At 40.0% G+C, this 21744-nt stretch overlaps 1 protein-coding gene across 7 annotated transcripts in view; it reads right to left on the bottom strand.

Moving 5' to 3' along the window:
• DST (dystonin) overlaps positions 1–21744 on the bottom strand; it is a 316145-nt gene that overhangs the window by 187460 nt on the left and 106941 nt on the right. For 4 of the 7 annotated variants that reach the window (XM_074819868.1, XM_074819869.1, XM_074819870.1 and 1 more), the window contains 3 exons: positions 6788–6877; positions 3873–3950; positions 1297–1389 (listed from right to left, as the gene is read on the bottom strand). In XM_074819868.1, coding sequence (XP_074675969.1) covers positions 1297–1389; positions 3873–3950; positions 6788–6877 — 261 coding nt within the window. Of the gene's footprint in view, positions 1–1296; positions 1390–3872; positions 3951–6157; positions 6257–6787; positions 6878–21744 lie in introns of all 7 variants that reach the window. The other 3 variants (XM_074819863.1, XM_074819864.1, XM_074819867.1) reach the window with 1 other exon arrangement.

Genomic DNA, 21744 nt, shown 5'->3' with positions numbered 1-21744 from the left:
TTAGCTCCATTGACCACCACTCTCTGGGACCGTCCATCCAGTCAGTGCTTGACCCAGCAGACCGTTCGCTCATCCGGGCCATGGGCAGCCAGTTTTTCTATGAGAATCCTATGGGGAACTCTGTCGAATGCTTTTCGAAAATCCATGTAGATAATATTGATGGCTTTTCCCTCGCCCAATAGTCAGGTCATCTTGTCATCGAAGGAGATCAGGTCTGTCAGGCAGGACCTGCCTTTCATAAACCCATGCTGACTAGGCCTGATCCCCTGGTTGTCCCATGCTTAAATACATTTCTAAGCTCAGCCTTCTTTCTCTATATAACTATGTGGGAGCAAAGACTGACATGACAGAGGGGAGCTGAGGGAATTTCAAGTACTCGCTAGTGGTTTCTCCTTCACCCTGTGCTCTGGTCTGGGCTAAGCTGTGCACCCACACTGGCTCTATTCATGTCTTCTGTTCCTTGTCAGGATTTGCAGAAAGGCAAATCAGACCTTAGCAGCCTTTTGGGGGTTTTAAGAATTTTTTTTTTCCAGTCATAAATCCAGTGCAGGATATCCTAAGTGACCCATGCTTTTTCTGTATGATCATGTAATTTTTAGATCATTTAAAATGCCTGCACAGCAGGGAGTTTATCGCTAACAATGCTGCAGTCACTAAATGGGAATTATCTGTCATCTGAATTACATCATCTACAGCCACGGCCATTGTGAAAGCCTCATTTTGAGGAGCAATTTAACACCACACACTGTAAGGCTCCATTATACTGTACACAATTCTGTCAGTGTACAACAACCAGAGTGCCACCTAGTGTGACCCACGTTACCATCACTGGGGCTAAAAACGAATGCTGAAGTGTTAGGGACTAGTAGAAAAGGCTGCAAGTAGTGCTTGCTAGCATACTCGTATCAGCAGAGAAATCCAGATCCGGAATGAAAAGAGATTTAAAACTTTTTAATATATTTTAATACTCATCAAAAGAAGTCTGTAGAATAAAACAAGACCAGTTTGTCCAAACACTGGAAGGAATACATCAACTGTTGTCTTTAATGAAGTTCAAAACCCAAGCTATTTTTCTCTCACTCCACAGATAGGAAATCAGCAAACAAATGACAACTTCAGATTCAGTTTACATCACAAAATAAGATACATCATCAAAACCTTCAAATACACATTAGAGGAGAGACATAATCTATCTTTCTGTGCAGCCTATATGGAGTCCTCTCTAAGCTGACAAATTCATCGTAACTGTACACAAGAATCTGACCAAAAACATACTGTCAAGCAAACTAGGCTTACCTGAAAGTGCAAAATTATGGTCCATATCAACCCCAAAGTCAATTTGGGATTCCCATCTGTTATGTCATCATTTCTAATGTTAACCAGCTTCACCTGCCATCATGGAAAGAAAATACAGACAAAATTTAAATAAATATGTCACAAATACTGCATTACACAGGCATGACTATAAAGGATGCATTACTCACTTCCAGAGCCTACTCTGTTGGTTTTCTTAATTCTTAAAAACAGAAAGGAATTGCATTCTGGCTGTAACCAGCCCTCCAGGAATTGCCCTCTCCCACCCACGCTAAACTGAGAAGATTTCTCAGCTGTCACTACATCAGCAGATTTGCTCCCCATGCCAACACCCTTAACCTCGGTCTTTGTCAGAAGGGGAAGGCATTACAGAGTGAGAAAGGACAAGAAGAATACAATGATCTGTAAATGCTGTATCAGTCTCAGGGCGGTGCTGAGACCTGGGAAGCCATGACTGCCTTTCTTCCTCCCCATGATCTCCTGCACCAAAGCAAGAATTCAGCAGAAGGAGAACTGGCCTGCTAAAACACAATGGTCTGGCTTGATAAAACCAAGAATTTAGTATCAGATTTAAATAACTGATGTCTTAATAATGACACCTATTATTATCGCTTCTGCTGCCGTACTCATTCACAGGGCTATATATATGAAATGTTTCATAGGATTAAAACAAAGGCTGAGATTATTGCCACTCCTACAAACTCACATCCAAAGTGAGCTGAATAATTCTATTTTCTTTGCCATATCTTATTATTACATTTAATTTCTCTATATGTATTATGGATCCATATAGCCCAGCAATTAAAGATGAGTCAGCTAAAAGGCACTTTATGCTTATGCTAGTAAAGTTACATGCACATGCTTTTTAACATATACCCTATTATCAACTGAACAAGCAAAGGCATGTCCTTCTCTTGATGTGCAGCTACAACCTTAATTATTAGAAAAAAAAACCCAAAACCAAAACACTCTCTCTGGAAGAAAGAAAGTGCATTCCTCTGTTCAAAAAAGAAATTAAAAACAAATCCAAATGTTTCCTCCCACTGCATTATAAAAACTATTTGTGTTTGGCAAAACTCTACAAGATAGTCAGATATGCCTTATCTTTGATTTGTTCCTTGTTTTTTCCTGTCAGGCTTAAAAAATATCAATATATAGGATCTCTTTGCCTTGCAATCACAATAAAATATTGTATTTGGAGGTTACACAGCAAATCTAAGCAAGTCACCTCCTAAATACAGGTTAGAAACACCTAACAGGGGCCTGAAACTTTAATTAAATGCAAGTCCTGCTGGCAACTTGTCAAGAAGACTGAAGCCCTACAAGTATTTTGTACAGTAGACTACAGCCATCTTCATGAAACTGTAAAGCTAAAGAGAGCACAAAAATCCTCAGATTACAATCGACGGCTGCGTGATGGAGACTTGTGGTTCCTAATGACATACACACGTTCATAAGCATGAGGATGACCTGATTCTGCATCTCCTGCATTTTAATACACCTGGTCTGTCATGCATAAGGCATGGTCCAGAGGTCTCACTGCACAGAAATGCCATTGTGACTGTCATTTCAAGTAGCTATTCATTTACTTCATAGTGTATTTGTTCAATGGCTCACTTAGGTTAACGGGAAAAGTTTGCTTTGAACTCAGTGAAGCAGGATTGAATTGTCAGTACACACACATCACTCAGTGACCCGAAAGATAGTTTGCAATTTCACTCAAAATACGAAGAGACATCTGTTTTTATAATCAAATTAAGTATCTGTCTGTTGTTTGCTACCTCATATTTTTTCAAACCTTTTAAGTAGCAAATAAAATTTAAAAAAAAATAAAGTCAACCAACCAGAAAGCAGATTTCCAGTATCAATTCATTTGGATGGGATGGATAGGGAGGTACAGTTTTTCCTTCCACCCATGTTTTGGACATTTTTTAATACTGCCGTTTTGCAAAGGGACAAAGCAAGAATCCAATAAGTGTTTAAAAGAAATTTAACAGCAGAAAGAAACTCATAGCAGCAGAAAACTGCCCACTAGTGTGTGCTTCAAGTGTTTGGTTCAAAGGAGATACAGGTAAAATTAAACCTGAGTCTTCCACAGCACAGGTGACTCTGCTGCCTTCCTTGGGCACCAGTTTTGCTTTCATCAGGATCAAGGCCTGAGAAAGTTTTCCAAAAAAAATATAATCAAAACAAGAAACTCCCATACAATGTTTTCATTTCTTTGAATCTGCATTTTGCACTAAAATTAGGTTGTGAACAAAACTGCATACCTGCTAGAGTCTGGGCAGCATGAAAGATAGTTAAATCTACTATAAGCAACTCCTGAGGACCTCACCCATCATTTTCTCCTCTTTAACATCATATACCACATGGAGTGTGTTGAGGTTATTGCTCAGAGAAGGGTGGTGTAAAGACACCTTTGTCACATCTCTCTTAACCATTTCAAGCATGAGATCAAGCCGAGCCTACACCAGCAGCTGTTATACAGCATGCATAAAAGACCAAGCAGGACATATTTTTTTATTTATTAGCTAGAGCTGACAAAACTTTCACCGTACCTGGCGTTTTTTCAAATAGTCAAGTGCAATTTGGACATTCTGGAGTCTGTGAAAACGCATCCGACCTTTTTCTCGAGGCTAAAATTGGAAAACAATAGTTGTGAGATTTTCTCATCAGTCAAAAGAAGAAACAGTCTGATTTAAAAGATACCACGTAAAACATTTGAAGTACTCCAGTTTTAATGAAGCCAATACCTTTGGTGGAAGAATGTGCTTTAATAATTTTTTTTTTAAACTGTAGTTGAAATTTTTTAGCACAGTGGATGGCAAGAGAGATCAGTGGTCCCAAACTGCAACTTGGATCCATGCAGGCTGATTGATAACTGTTTCCCTGTAAAGTACTATTAAGGCCAAGAGGGCTAAAAAAGCCCTACATTAATCTACCTACAGAAGCTAAACTGCAATATATTATTATAAAATATTTACAGTATAATAAGCAAAGCAAAATCTAAGTAATGTCACGGACCTTTATGTTGTTCTGCTAAACTCTGTAATGGAAAAGCTTACCTGGGTATGCAACTTTATGATTTATTGTTGTTTATTTATGGTATGACCGTATAAGCATTATGATACTGACATATATTTACTTAAAGCATCTAATAAAGATAATACCTTCCTCCAAACAGAATAATACAACATATACAGCCCTAGCGTGTAAGTGTCACTCTTCTCAAAGCAAAGTCAAAACTAGCAAGAAGAAACTGTAAAATAAGCATGAGTGGTGTGTTAATGGAAACATGGCAAAACTGCATGCAGTTAGTGTAAAATCACCAAGAAGAAGAACCACACAGAAAAAGCATACTTTACTTAGCTGTCACAGATCAGCAATGGGAAAGCAGTTAAATTTATATCATCATCATCATATCCGAATCCTTCTATTCTTCTTCCTTATTTCAGATTTTTCACAAACTTTCACAGCAATAAACTGAAGCGGACTATAATTGCTAGGTATCAGCCATGAATATGAGGCTTTCCTCAGACAATCACTGCGAAACACACAGATAAGCCCAAGCCTTCCTCAACTGCCTTTTTTTTTTTTCCCCTGTGGTGTATCAGATGCTTGCCAAAAGAAAAACATGGGAAAACGGCGTTGAATAAGAGGCATAAACTAAAACACAAAGAATTTTCATTTCCATTACAGAGCCTTCAAATTAGCCTGTTGTTTTTCACACCAATAGCCCAGGATCAAGCCCTGCAGCCCTCAATACTGAGTAGCTTCCCTGGATGGAACAAAGGACTGCAGACCTGGAACTTGGTTTTCCACAACAAAGAGGGTATAATAAATCCAAACTGATCTATTTAGGTATAGCATCTCAGAGGGGAAATATGTTTTTCAATGTACAGCTAAAATGCAGCATTTTGAGTTATGTTATGCCCCAGGAAAAAAGCACACAAATTCCACTGAAATCACAACTGCAGCACAACACACGGGGAGCCAAGGAGGCACTCGGGCCCTATGACAGCAACTTGCTTTAGCAAATGCTAATAATGCAAGGTCTACAAAGGCATGGCACAGCTCACTTGGACTAACAAGCACTCAGCATTTTACACTTCATAAGTAGATATTTCCCTTCTGGATGGTTAAAATACAGCAAAACGAAAATTCAGCATTTGTTGCAAGAAGGATAAACCCTGCAAACAATCTGTATACTTAGTAGCCACTACACAGACAAAGCAGAAGTGACAGCTCTATCTGCTTTGATAAAAGTAATGATGACATTTGATAAATTCTAACAAATAGGTCTGCACATCTGAATTACCGCATTTCAAAATATTATCCAATATTATGTCAAATACACCATGGGTGCAGTAGACAGGTGCCTCTAATTAAGACAATCAATTTTTTGCCATTGACTTCACTAAGGAGAGACTTCAAGCCTTTGTCTAAACTACTTGTATGTGGACAATATTGTTTGCAAGTAAAAAAAATAATCTTGGTTGAATGGAATAATTATGGTACTTCTCTATTTATTATTAAAAAAGATTATTTTGTAACATCTTGATAATGTTGTCCAGTACACATTTGCATCATGGTTTTGTACAGTTTAACAAAAGAAAACAAATAGAAATGTTGAACATTTGCATTTCAACTGTTCACAAAAAGGCTGAATGAAAATTTGTCTTTACCATACCTCCATCATAAACATACGTATCCTGGTTTACCAAGGTGAGTTCTTTTGTCCTTTCTACAGCACACTACTGCAGCACACCAAACTAAGAATTTACATTAGCAAACACCACACTTCAAACACTACATTAGTACAGTTATGGGGGTCGGCACCTACCCCCTTATCCTCATCCTCCACATCCTCATGCTGTTCATTTGCGCATGCTTCTGTTGAACTCACCAACCGTAAGGTCTTCAAAAAATCTCGCTCTCTTGGCTAATGAATATAACAGACAGGAGACAGGACAGCAAAAACACAAGACAGACCACAAATGAAAAGAAGAGCATGAAAAGAAGAACATAATGAAGAGAACAAATACCAAGCAAGGGAAGTAATGCTCACAAAGAAAGGAAATGACACCTGAGGAGTGTGTTAGACAATTTCAGGGACATTTTATCCTTGCTATTTGTAAGTTACTCCCTTTAATGCGAAGGGATATTAAGCATCCAATACTTGTTAAAAGAAAAACTGTAAAGAAAAAGAAAGAACAAAAAAAATAGCGCATTACCCTATTAAGAAAGGAAGTCTCACTGACCACAAGAAATGTAGAGAATAGAATGCATTCCCCCACAGAATTCACAGTGGAATATTTTACTGACAGAGATACAACTTGTGTCTTTGGTATCAAGTCACAGGTTATGGAAAGTATCAGAGAAACCTCCAGCAGTAGATATGTAAGGAATTAACAAACAGAGCAAATGTATATGTAACAAACTGGAACCACTGCAGTCTGATCTAAAAGCTTACCAAGGTGTCTCCAGAAAGGACTTCTAAAAGTGAGATCAAGTTATGTCCATCTCTTAGGTCTTCATACAGGTCATTCACATGCTTTCGAACCTGCACAGATAAATGCAAAAATTAAATATAAGATCCCCATTTATACCTGAGAATTCACACTTACATAAACACATATCTCCTAACATACAGATAAACCTCAGATATACCTCAGCATAGCTTTTCAAATTTATTCTCTTTCATGACAAATTTACAAACTGAAATTAATTGTAATAGGCAAAATTCACATCTATGTCTGCATTCCCACAGTTACTGAAAAGCAAAATAGTACGAAATTACAGTCAATGAATGCATATAGTAACAAAAAAAAAATCAGTAGTTGACAATTTAATACCAAATACCCACCTACTTTGACCTAAATAATGACCATGAACAGACAACACTAGACTAGATCCAATGAATTGTGAAAAAATACATGCAACATATATTATCCTCAGCATGCGTGTTCACTGGAGTCAGGCCAAAAGTTAATGCACTTTCTGGCCTTAAACCTAATTACTAATCAAAGCATACCATCCACCAATTTGTTTTGTCAGCTCAGAATCGTCAGTATTTACTGAGTTTTCCCAGTGGCTCACCCATCCACCTTATACACCATACCAAAGAAATACAACATTAGGTTGATCTAGTGAAGCCAAGGACATGCACAGCCCTTCCCATCAGCCATGCCAGTAGCAGAGCTTAATGCTCCCTACAGCTCAGCAGCTCTATCACCAGCAGCCACCAACCCAACCAATTTTCTCCTGTGGTGCCCCCTAAGAGGCTCAGCCTTTGCCAGCTGACCTCATTCAACTAAATCGAGGTGAGAAGGGTGGATAACCAGCAGACCCCGCAAGGCCAACCATGAGTGAGGGAGCAGATAGAATGAAAAGAGAGACAGTTGAAAGCCCTAACTTTTTCTGATAGGCACAACAAAGCTGGGAGATGTCTGTCCACAGACCAACTTCTTGTTTCTTAGCCTTAGCTTAAATATAACCTTATCTGAAATTTCTTTAACAATTCCAGCCAGCTACTCTTTAAACGTGAAACAAAGGATCTCATTTCTTGGAAGCAGAGATCTCTGACACTGCCAGCCAGGGGTCCCTGGATGGATCTGTGGGATCTGCTGAGCCCCATAGCATTTCATAATGGTTCTTGTGGCTTTTCAACAAAATCACAGAATTGTCAGCCCTACATTTTGCAAGATCCAGGTGCAAAGTAGGTGACATGCTGCCTCAGGCAACTTTTTGCAATACACCCACGTGAGTGCTGCAGATTTGTTAATTTTGGCATGAGAAGAGATTCTTTAAGGAAGATGTGGGAGATACAGAGTGGCTGAGAGGCATCTGACAAAACTTAAACAAGAGAAGCAAAATGGCTTCATCAATCAAAAGAAAAGAGGGAGAATTTAAGGCACTGCTTCAGAAGTGATTCATCTTTGATCTTCATCTTCTGGTGTGTAAACTGCGATGTTTGTGGTAAGGAAAGCTTCAACCCCCTTGACAGGAGCATGAGATATTTTCATATCACACTTTCCCAGTAAGCTTAAGCTTTGCAGTCTAGTGCCTTGGGGAACCTGCACTACCAGTAGTGAAAAAACATGTTTTAAAACTGCAGCAATCACAGAGCTGCAATCTTGCCCCTGGACCCCAGCACTTGACAAATGAAGATCATGAAGATGGCTGCCACCTCTGAAAGCTAGCAATCTAATACCCCCACATAACTCGCATAGCTTTATCATACTGTTCAGCTGACACATCTGGTTGTCCTTACAATCAAGTTGCTATCAGTTCCAATCTCATGTACCGTTCTGCTTCTGCAGTTAAAGACCGTGGCCCGCCAGGCTTGGCTTCCTCCTCTGTGGGCTGGCATCACAGCAAATCTGTCACCACTGCTTTCAGTCTGCCTGGTTCTCGTTTCTACTGGCAGAGAACAAAGGCATGATTCAGCTGCCTGGGCCCACACCTATAGGGCTGGTTTATGTTTATGTTTAGGGGGTATGCCACTTGGCCTCCACCTGCTTCTCCAGGACTAAGGTTTACCTAAGTCCTGCTAGACAGAATCCCACAGATATGTGTCCTGAATACCATTACACATCTCAAACAGCCCTAGATGTCCATGATTAGGGAACTGAATCTGCACATAGCGATCTCTATTTTGCCACTGGTCACAGCAATGAACAAGCCATCTTCCATAGCAAGCCTGCTTCTCACAATTTTTCTTGGTATTATTAGTTGTGTTGTGCTGATACTGAAACAAAATCTGTGGTTTTCCATCATAAAACCACAGGTTGCTTATGCTTGCATGGGTAAAAGGGGAAGGGCTGTCCCTTCTGCTTCTGCAAGTAAAACCAGCTCGGTCTTGAAAAGGATGGACACAAGATGCACAGGCTGGCGTGCATTAGGAAGGTTGCACTCTCTAATACTGCCACACCTTTACTTTTTAATGGGACCTGTTGTGATAGGATGACGGGTAGTGGTGTTAAATGAAAAAAGGGTAGATTTAGACTAGATATAAGAAAGACATTTTTTACAATGAGTGTGGTGAGACACTGGAACAGGTCGCCCAGAGAGGTGGTAGCTGTCCTCTCACCGGAAACATTCAAAGTCAGGTTGGTCGGAGCTTTGAGCAACCTGATCTAGTTGAAGATGTCCCTGCTCATTGCAGGGAGGTTGGACTAGATGACATTTAAAGGTCCCTTCCAACCCAAACTATTTTATGATTCTATGAAAATACAGAAGAATCACACCCTTTTTTCTTATTCAGAAGGAAATGTGGCAGAAGAATAGCCCTTTCTGTGTATACAGTGCATGCACGCCCAGCATATGTGTAAAGAGACCTCACAGACATTCGTGTTAGGGTTCAGCATGTTCCAGATCAGCAACTAAAATGCAAGGAACAATATTCTCAACAGAAATAGTGTAGGAAGGAGCAGAAACAAAAGTTAATGTGCTGTAAAATCTGGAGTCAAAGCAAAAGAGGGAGGAGAGAGTATATAATCAGATCAGGCAGGAATAACTAGAAGTAACTCCCATGTACCAGAGGCCACCAGGAACTCCCTAAGGGAGGTGAGGCAAATGCCACGGCCCTGGCAGGCTGCAGGGCTTGCAAACAAGGCAGAGTTTTGTGCTCACACACTTGCAAAATTATCCATTTTTACAGGGTGAGGAAAGCAGACTATTGTAAACAAGTATCTTTCTTAAAACATCAGGAGTCTTCTTATCTATATTATAATTAAGCTGCACTGATCATTATGAGAACATATCATATTAGAGCTTTTCTAACAGTTTCCAGAACAGGCAAAATTAGAATCAAATCTGAATCACATTTATTTTGAAAAACTGAAGTTCAGCTGACAAGCCTTTATAAAATCAGTGTCATCCCCAGGCGTTATCAAGAATTGTAATATTACAGAACCAACAGAGGCTTTTCAGACCACATAGCCTGGGAAAGTTTCTTCAAGTACTGCTCTTCTCGCTTCTGGAAGCAAAGTTAACTAAATGCCCAGCACAGGCATAAAGCATTACCGCTTTTCCAAAGGAAAATGGGATAAGGTTCAAAAGTTAGAACTGAAAGGGATGTGTTTGGGAAAGAAGGGTCAGGCCTTAATTACCACTGAGGTCACTGATACATCCAAATGGCAGCTGGCACAAGGCCAACATGAGTTTCACAATAAACTTGAAATTTATTCTTTAAGAATCTGATTCAATGGCCATAGAAAAAAGATCCCTTAAGACTCTCATTCACTTCAGCTACAATAAAACGCTTTTCTCTGAGATAATAGACACTGATAGTTAAGAGCTCCTATAATTACACTGTTCCACAGAAAATACCATTAGCATTCAGAACGCTGAAAAACTGCTGTGGCCACTTCATGAGATCCTCACATCCTGATGAGTTTCCCTAATGTTTCAGCTTCCTAAAAATGTAGTTAAGCTTGTTTTTAAAGGACAAACTGTATTAAAAGCACTGCTTGTGAGGAAACAGTTTTCTGTGAGTTTTGAAAATTCGTACGTTTTAGTCCTTTCACTTTTGAAAATTAAGGAATCATAGTGACAGTTCTAACTGCATGATAACAAATAAATCTGTGCCATAAGAATAAAAAAAACCTCTCACATGAAAAGTTGCATTTACATAAAGAAATAAAGGTTTACTATGCCAACATATACAGCGTGATTTATGAGAAACACTTTAAAATTCTTAACAGGTGGTAACAAGATCCATGCAACATGTAATTGTCAAGATACCAGATTTGTCAAAATATTCACACGTGACTGATCAGGCAACCAAGGCTGCTTCTTCAAACATCTTTAAGACCATTTATTTTGCTCTACAGACTTCTTAGATGCCCCCCTGTAAAGCACATGAGTGTTGCTCAATACACCACAGGGCCACTCCACCTCAGGTAATTTCCATTCCAACTGGCTACTCAGCCCAGGCAAGGTGCTGAGCTGTGGTCTGTGGCCAACCTGATGTCATACCAAGAGATCAGGGAGCTGAAGAGGTTACATGCAGATTGACATCCGCCCCCACCCCACCCCCCAGTCTCTCATGTTCTTTACTCTCCTTACTTTAAATCCAAAATTCATTTCTGGGGAAAAAAAATCCAAATTCCAAATACACACCCTGGCCATGGCCCTTGTTTTGTACTGAATCCTATAATAAACTTCACCCATTCTGTTAAAAATAAACAAGCACACGAGTTCTGGCAGAATTTAATCATTGGCTAACCCCGCAACAGTGACCTCCAGGCACAGAAGGCAGGCAGCCCGAGTGCTAGGCTGCAGATGGTGCTGATCCCCGACCTCTGCGCAGGCACACACGCTCCAGGGCTGGACACCCACCACCCAGGACATGCCAATTTGCTCCCCTCAGCCCAACAGCATGGGGCCCACAGCCAGGGCTGGTAGCAAGATGGCACAAGGGGAGAAAGAAGCTTGTGTCCGGTCTCTTCTGTGCATCTTCACTAGCAAGCAAACTCTGGTGATTCCAGGTTTAGGTCCAGCGGTCCAAAACTCACTTTCATTCTTTCCTTTTACTCGCCAGTCTGATAATTCACTCCACAGGAAACATTTTTTGCAGTCCACTGAAAATAAATCGCTCTTTGTTTCATACTCAGCAGTAATTTTCTAGCTGTTTGACTTTGGATATTAATTTTCCCAAATAGCAGGCACAGCTAATGCTACTTCATTCCATAAAGTCCCTTTACCATTTCAAATACTTTTCCTAAGTCACCTTTGAACAAGTCTCCCATACAAAGTGAGTTCAACACCCCTGATCTTTGTAACAGATGTTTCCTAACTGAAGATTCATCCTTGGCTGCAAGGTTCATCCTTCACTTTCTCATCTGGCCAATGCTCTACACTCTATTAGCATGGGAACTTTGTGATTTGAACACACTTCATGTATTCCACCCTTCTAAAACCCTGTCCTTGTACCTAAGCTTGGATCATTCACAATTTTTTTTTTTTATATTAACCTTTGCATCTCTTCCAGACAACTCGATCATACAATTAACCCATTGCTCTTGCATACTCTATTTTACATTTTGTCACCAGCCTTTGATTGTTTCGTATGTCTCTGGACACTCTTAATAAACTAACTTCATAAAAAAAGGACACTTGTATGGCTTTAAGGTAAATACATTGTTGCTCAATTTAAAAAAAAAAAATAAAATCAGGCCATTGCTAAATCTTGTCCTTACATTTTTCTTCTTATATTCCTATTCTTGATTTCATGAAATGCATTCCAATATTCTCCTAATCCCCATCAGCAAGTATGCAAGCAGGTGCATAATCTTCCATGCATATAAAACAGTAGGACATAAGCATACACATCCATGAGTCCTTTCCTGGATTTCAGCAGTTGTGTGATATCTGAAACACTGTTATTGTACAGAACAAGTTTAAGCAAATGTCTTAAATGTAAAAATCCTTCTTTTCTGCCTTCTACAGAAAAAATAAATTTTGTCTCCATCCCAGCTGACACATCTCAAATCTTTTTGAATTAATGGGCTGAAAGGTTCTCTTCAACCAACACTGGTCCAGCCACTCAGAATACCTCTACAGATTCTATTCTGCTTATTTATCATCATTATCACAGCACTATCCTCACTGGTTTTTGCACAGTCTTGGTCAGCTGCTTTACATTTCAGGATCAGCTAATCCATCTGAGTGGAGCCCAGGTTGCGTAGATTCACAACCTCAGCAGAAATGGGCATCTACTAACATAAAATGGACATCTACTCTATTATTGCTACAATTTAAAGTCCTAAAATATTAATTTAAGTTACAGAAATATCCAGCTAGCTTTAGTATCTACTGCACCAAAGTAACCTTCATTCTACAGACAGACCTCAATGAGCACAGGGCATATGTCATGCGAGGTTCCATGCAACTCCACGCATGCTCCCACTCCATTAACACCTCTTGTATCAGTTGTGATTTTAATGCACATCCATCCCTCTCCCATGTTTTGCACCGCAGTAACCTTTTATGATTTTTCCTCAATGCAGTACTCTTTGTTCAAATGCTTTTGTGTATAAGACTATAAAAAGACATTTATAAATCTTTGAAAGACTAAAAAAAACGCATTCTAAAACTCTATCTACATCTCTATCACATTTTCTAGTTGTTAGGAGACAGTGCCTCAGCGCATATTACTGATGATAATTGAAGGGTGACTCACAACCTGCTTAAAGCCTGACTTGTGACATTTATTCTGTTCCCTTTTTAAAATATTTTACCTTCAAAGGCATGAACATAGATTAATGAAGGAGTACAACGCAAACATCACTGTTTCACTTTACAGGGTAGTCCACTGAAAGATGGCATTCATTCTCACTGGAACTGTAGGACGCAGACTGAAATCACTAATTTAATGAAAACACATGCTTTAGTAAATTTAGAACTTGGCATTGATCAGCTCTAAGACTCAAAGCTGAATATTATTTTGCCAGAGAAGGGCTGGGCCTCACAAGGCTGTCACAGAATAATGGAACTGTAAGGCTAAAAAGGACTGAACAGATCACCTCACCTGACTCAGTGCAGTAGAGAGATTGAGTTTGGCTAGAACACACCAGAGATGTTTCTCTAATTTATTCTTGAAAATTCAAATGAAGGAAATTCTCCAGTGTAACACATATATTTCAGTGTTTTATATTGCTTTTTGGGGAGAGGGATTTTTCCTTGCTAATCTTCAAACTAAACCTTCTATAAACTAAGCTGAATTTTTTGTTTTCCCCTGCTTAGAGCCTGACCTCGGAAAACACTTGTTCACCAGCCTCTGCATGGTAACACATCTCCCTTCAGTCTTCTCTGTTTCAGACTAAACAAACTCAATTATCATACCCTGTCCTTGATTTTCCAAGAAAACTTCTTATCTTCTCACTGCTTTATTACAGGCGGTTGCAAACCTCTTGTCATTGCAAAGATCGGGAGTTGTGCACCCAGGTGGAGTTTCACAACCACACGCCCACAAGTACACTCATGTGTCTACAAAAAGGCATAATTATGAGCTGTCTCCTTGTCTCCTAAGCACCATGCTGGCCCACAGGCAGGATGTGGAGCTCATCTGTAGTTACTGGAGCTCCCTGGGCACAAGTCAACACAGCTCTGTGCAGGTGATGGACCTTGGTAAGAACTGTGGCAGGGTAAGGGCCACACTTATTGCTGACAACAAGACAGAAGGCCTGAGGCAAGAAAGGTACAGCCACAGCATTAGCGAAACAGGGCTATCACCACAAGGATGAAGTGACAGAGCTCAAATCCTCACTTGAGGATGTGGCACAGCAAGGGCAGCAGGATGCTGTCTCTGGGTGGAAGGGAGACGGGCCCTTGCTCATGCATATGGCCTCCCAGAGCCAGGTGATGCTGCTGCAGCACCTGATGGCAGCCACAACAGCAGCAACAACTGACAGCACTGGCTCTTCCCAGCACCAGTTCTGGCTGCAGCTGTTACTGATGGCAATATCCAAGCAAACTGTATCTGGGATCCTTTGGTTCAACTTTTGTGGCAGCAATCTGCTAATGAGAATACATGTGGTTGTGTGTCAAAAAAATGTAGATACACCCTGAACATCGCTTTCCCTTTGTCCACCTGCTTTCAAAGATCAGTTGTTCCATGGTCTTCCCAGGGAGAGAAATCACCCTGTGAGGTCTGTAACTCCCCACTCTTTTCTTCTGCTTGGGAGAGGTATTGTGCTTACTATAACTGCACGCTCCTAAGAGTCCCTTGTTCTCTCTGAATTCTTAAATAGAATGATAAAATGTTATAAATCAGTTCAATCAGTTCCTAACTATTGGGTGAATAAAGCTGTGCAACCAGAAAGCACATAACTTACCTGAATATTCTTCAATCTGCTCTTTCCTTACGTGAATTCTACCCTCATCTTATTAAAACATGTTTTGTCAAGTCAGTATTTTGTAGACTGAAGAGGTCGGAGTAATTCAGACTCTTCTACATCATTCAATATATTTCTCATTTTTTTCCTTGGTAATGCATCAATACTTCTCCCTTCTTCACATTCTGACATAATTACAGAATCTTTCTCCTGTGGACTTTTACATCACACCATAACTCCTTCTGGACCTTTCACTTGTCTGATTTTACCACACCAGGCTTTACTAACTCCTTTATATAAATCTTCAGTCCTGCTGCCCTTATTTCCACTTCTTGTATGGCTCCTTTGTATTTCATACCTCTCTTAAAAGCAGCAGTACATTCTATACGATGCCTCTTATCTGTCCTGCCTGTCTGCAGCCTGCCTTTGTGCCTCCAACACAAACGCCTTCAATGACTGCCAGATCTCCTGCATTCCTCCCTCTCCTGGATTACTTCCCCAGGAGACCCTACCTATTGCTTTCCCCAGTTCTGCTGCTTAGAAGTTCACTGTCCTTTTTTAACTTTTCATTTTTCTCTTTTCTTTGAAAGGTGAGCCTGGGATTTTGCAATCACTTGCTGTTAAGCTATCTTCCCTTTTTAAATTTTGAAGCAGTCCCTCCCAATCAGTCTACACCTAACTAGCAGTTTTGCTAGCAACTTTCTGAACCTGACAGGCTGAAGGTCTCCCTGGCTGGTACTTCTCTCACAAGACACGTGTCCATACTGGAGGCAGCCCCTCCAACTCCTGTAGCAGGCAGTGAAAACAACAGCAGGTGTGCCCCGATCCAGTTTTCACACTTGCTTGGGGGTGAGCTGAGCTGTGCCACAGAAACGCCTCTTCTTGCACAGGCTACACAGGGTACCTTTGTAGGTGTTCAAATGCAGACCTCCATATCTGCTCTTCCAATCAGCTATGAAGATAAATGATTTTCCCCATTGCTACAGAATCTTGTCCTTCCAATGCTAGTTAGCAACCAAAGATCTACTGTCAATCTCTTTGTTCCAGTTCAACACCTCAGATTGACAGCAACCATGGTCACCTACTGTCCCATCTTATCTTTGGCCAGAGACACACCGTGGTGTTCGAGTTACACAGTGCCACCACTTCTCTTCACTCTTCACGCTTTCAACTTGCCCTCTCCTTTACAGCCCTGTACTATGTGTCACCAAATATACCTCATCAGGGATGAATTGTTTAAAGTATGCAAATGTAATGCTAATAACATCAAACTCAGCCAACAAATACAGCTTTCACAACTTAAAACTACAGGGACACGCTAACTCAGACCAAAGGCAATACACTCTCACCACTCTGGTGAGACCCCACCTGCAGTACTGTGTCCAGGTCTGGAGCCCTCAGCACAGGAAAGACAGGGGACCTGTTGGCCACAAAAATGATCAGGGGGATAGAGCACCTCTCCCATGAAGAAAGACTGAGAGAGTTGGGGTTGTTCAGCCTGGAGAAGAGAAAGTTCTGGGGAGACCTTATAGCCGCCTTCCAGTACTTAAAGGGGGACTATAAGAAAGATGAGGACAAACTTTTTAGTAGGGCCTGTTACAATAGATGAGGGATAATGGTTTTAACTGAAAAAAGGGTAGATTTAGACTAGATATAAGGAAGAAAATTTTTACAGTGAAACCCTGGAACAGGTTGCCCAGGGAGGCAGTAGATGCCCCATCCCTAGAAACATTCAAGGCCAGGTTGGACGGGGCTCTGAGCAACCTGGTCTAGTGGAAGATGTCCCTGTCTGTGGCAGAGGGTTTGGACTAGATGACCTTTAAAGGTCCCTTCCAACCCAAACAATTCTATTATTCTAAAGCAGGTAAAATATAAGGTTGGCGGACATAACATTATTCTGATTAAAGCCAAGATACTGTATTTCAGTAGGTAGATGAGAATTTTAAACATTACTATCTTTAAATTTCCTTCTTCAAAGCACCATAAATGCCTTTAGCAGACAATACCATTCTTTACAGGAAAAAACATGTTTATTCTGATACTTTCTTAGGTCCCCATATAGTCACACATTGCATTACCTCAGGACAATGATTTTCCAAAGTATATGAAATACTGTTGTAGAACGAAATATTTTGATAATGTTTGTGACTGAATCTTAGAGGTTGCTTACTGTCTGGAGTCCACATATTGGGACAAATACCACTCTCACTGGCCCCATGGGAGGAAGATCAAGCCAGAGTATTTCTACACTGATACAGAAATTTTTATTAAATGAGGATACATCAGACATATGTAGATAAAATATAATTCCATGCATAATTTAACAATTAATTAAAAAGCCTACACTTAATTGCACATAGTAGAATTTTATCTCTTGTGATCTCTAAGGAATAAATAATACTAAATTAAATCTATGCTAAGAGCTAATTGCAAACAATGAACCCACAAAAAGAGAATGAATTAATATATTAATATAGTAGTCTATCAGAGGAAACATATTGATTCTAGTGGTTCTATTTCATCATACAGTAATCTCATGGTAGACTTAATTCTCTTTATACTCATTCTTTCATATATGAGCACCTATATAAAACAACTTTTAAACCCTCAAACACCTCAATAAAAAGGATCATAAAAACATACACTCAACTGGTTCAGCAGTACTGCATGCCATAAAAATATCGATGCACTCAAGCTATCATATGTTTCATGCATATTTAATTTTCTGTTTTTCCTGCTCCCAATTAGTCATGAAGTCTGCATGCATTAAGTGTAGGATTCTGGGCCACGCTGGGAGAAAGTTAGTGCAGACAGAAGAATGCAAGGACGAAGACAAGGCCAGCAAAATAAGGCTGGCAAAAACACATAAGACAGCAGATAAGTGAGAAACACCTGTGGTCAGCAAAAGCACACAAGTCTGAGCAAAACAGGGTATGAGATAAGGGAGTTTTGGCAAGTTTTGGGCTTTACGTGCTAATTGCAATTAACCAATGCAAATGCTTGTAGAGGCGCGTGAACAGCGCGTGTAGATGACCTGTAGCCTATTAGAAGATAGATGAGTGCGTGTACGGAACTTAGTAGAGTATAAATGTAACCAGAAAAGGAATAGAAGTGGACAATAATATATAATAAAAAGATGGACGACCTGATCATCACATTGGTGTTGCGTCGTTTCTGTTCCCGCACGGAGAAATAAGGACCCCGGCTAATGGTGACTCCGACAATTAAGAAGATCAAATAAACTTGAAATCTGCGGCACAGTTTTTATCAACTTGGATTTATTTATTTATTTGCTTGCAGAGAGATTTTGTGATGTGGTCTATCATTAGCCTCTAAAACTTTGTACAAATTTCCTCTTTTTCAGCTTTAACTTCTGGTGTTCTGTCACCACTCTTCCTTACCATCTCCTGGCTACCTTCCTCCCTCATCTAAACTTTGATTAAACACCAAAGAAGTCCTGAATTTGCTTGCTGATCTGCTTTGCAAGCAACTACAGATTATGCTAATCAGATGAAAGATGCTGTGCGATTTACCTCCAAGCAGATTTTTGAAAAAATTGCATGCAATGTAGCATGAATAAACTATAATTGTGCGTATTTCTAGGGATAACAAAATCAAATACTTCTTTACACCATTACCTGATAATCTTCTTTAAGAATTACTTTATTTTCAGTAGGAGCACGTCTCAAAGAAAAAACACTTTAAGACCTTTAGAATAGTGCTGAACACACAACAGCAAAATTTTTAGGAGAAAAACTGAAATATTCTTCTTTCTACCAAGAAGACAATAGGCCTTGCTGAACAATTGAAAAACAAAATGGAGGAGGAAATACTGATACTTCAGCTGCACCCAATGCCTAAAGCAAGTTGTGTGCCGCGTTGGAAGTGGGATTTTTCAGAATTTGCTCCCAGCACAGACTGCAGCAGCTCTCAGAATTAACTAGGAGGAATACATAAAAGACTCATTTAGATGCACCAGCACAGCAAGCAATCTTCATCTATTTTCCTTAACACAGGAAAAGAAACCCAAAACATGCTTTTTCCAATATGTTTCAAAAATAAAAGGTGTTAAATTGAGACTTTTTTTAAAAACGGTCACTACTATCAGATTAACACCAGGTGTCTCATCCCTTAAAATAAATATAAATGTAGAGCTAAAAACTGTTCATTTCTGCAAGAGGAGGTGGAGAATTTTAAATAACAGATGAACTGCATGCTAAAAAGAAGATACTACAGAGTAATGCTATCTGAAGTGATAACCACTAGTGTCAGTGAAGTGCCAGCTTTCAGCAAGGGAATGACTGCACTATATCAGGAATGGTTTCTCTGTCATTAAGCGCACACCTGAACATTTCACCAAGCAATCGACCTAAGTGGCCATTTACAAACTCTGTGCTGCCTCAAGGACACACAGGAATCAATAACTTCAGGTTTCTATTCTGAGTTATTTATTCAGTCTTTGCACAAACAAAAAGCTGCTCACTCTCTCTCTAATGCACTACCAGGGCAACACACTACAGGATTTTGAATATAGACCTTTAAAACAGTAGTTTTAGAAGCATTTTGTCCAGCTACTTATAAAATCCTTCTTGCTCACAAGCCCTTTAACAGTGACTTCTGGCTGTGCAGGGATGCTGCCCAATGCTCTCATCACCAGCAGTCTTCTCCCAGAGACCAGCTAGTGGAGGGTCCCATGTCAAGCTGCACAGCAGGGGCCACTGGCGGCAGGGCTCCCTGCCGGTGCCATGGGCAGGGCAGCCCCCACTCTCCAGGGAGCTGCTCAGGCACCCCAGAGTCCAGTAATGCCGCTAAAAGTTCAGTTAAGACACTCTACAACTTCTTACTCCATAAAAAAGGAAGGAAAATTACCCTTGGAGGGAAAATACATGGGTGTTCACCTTTTTTTCCCCATCTGAGCACTGGCCTAGCCGGTCTCCAGCTACTTTGCCTTTAGTCCCATTTTCTGTACATCATAATTTCTGATTAAGTACTTCAAAACACCATGTTTAATCTCTCAAGAGTAAGATCTGACACTATAAAAATATTTTTCAGTTGGTTTGAGAAAGGAAATGGTTGACAAGAATTTGTCTGCTTTTACTCCTTTTCATCAACAACTTTTCTATTTTCCCACTTTTATCTCATTCTCCCTCTGTACTTCACACTTCTCTCATTCTTTCCTTAGTTTTCAGGGTCTGGAATTCAAAGGAGCATCAGGAAGAACTTCCAGGCTTTAGTAGAAGTTGGATTTCTCTTTGGGTGCTTTAGGACCATGTGAACGCTACACCGGAATGAAACCCCTTTCTTCCACAAATTTACCTGTTGCTGTTACATCAGCGGTTACTTACTGTTGTAAGAAGTTCTAGAATTTAACGTCCTATTTTGACAGCAGCAAAGTGAAACATTAAGACAGGAGAACTCTACCCCACTTCCATGCTACACCAGCATGTTAGCTTCTCCCTGGAAGCTCACACTACAGCAGCAGGCGAGTCTCAAGTCCAGTATCTCACCTCTCCAGCCCATACGTCAACAAGAACTAAAAGATAATGTTTAAACTGGAGTCCACCATCAGACATTAAACAGTAGCCTTAGCAAGTGCAGTACTCTAATCAGTCCTCAGAAAATCTATTATCAATTCAGAAGAAAAACTTCAGCATTTAAAAAAATGTAGTGACAGTCCATTGATCTTAAACTGTGGAACTCAAAGATAACTTAAACAGTTGCATTTTGCAAATAACACACAACACACCTGTCTCTAAAACTATGTATCTCAAGACCATTTGCAGGAAAAGTTTCTGCAATGACTGTTTCTAGTTTAGCTAAGTACACAAATACATGCTTAACTAGTCAACTGAACTGACAAGGAACTAATCTTATACATTGAATTTTATATACTATGCACTTATATGCTTTTAATCCAATGCAACTAAAGATGAGCAACGGAGGGCAGAAGGGTAAATATTTCTCAGCCATCTTGTTGTTTGTGGTTACTCAGCGAATAACAAATACAGAATTTAATTAGAAGAATGACGATAGGCTTCCATGCCATCCCCCAACAAATGATGGTAACCCATAAAAGCATCATGCTGCTGACCTAGAAAAAGCTCTTTTGAATATACTGCTATAAAGGGGTACAAGTCCGGTACTTTCTCAAGGACTGCAGGAGAATAGGAGATTAATTACAATGAGCAAGGAAAGAACGAAACAAGCAGGGGAAAAAGTAAAGAGACAAGAAGATAAAAGAAAAACAGGAAAAACAGAGCAAACCAAAAAAGAAATGGGACAGAGAAAAGAAGCAAGGGAGAGAGAAAGTAAAAAACATAAATAGGATGGAAAAAAAGATGAAAGAAAAATGCAGTCCATCCCCACGCCCATAGTGGGGTCCTGTCTACACGCATGATCTGGTGTTTTCCATGATCTCTCATAATTTCCATCATTGCATTCCTCTGTTCCACTTCTTGGTGAACCCTACACACAGTGACAGATAAAGCACACTGAACTCCTTTTTCAAGTTAGTGGAGGGAAAGCACTTCTAGGACACAATTCATCTCCCCTTAAGGTAGATGCCTTAGGGGCAAACATCTAGAAGGTC

Source organism: Strix aluco, chromosome 3 (genome assembly GCF_031877795.1).
Source record: "Strix aluco isolate bStrAlu1 chromosome 3, bStrAlu1.hap1, whole genome shotgun sequence".
Classification (NCBI taxonomy): domain Eukaryota; kingdom Metazoa; phylum Chordata; class Aves; order Strigiformes; family Strigidae; genus Strix; species Strix aluco.
The sequence above is the reverse complement of the archived record's forward strand: the minus strand, read 5'-3'. Positions and strand labels throughout refer to the sequence as shown.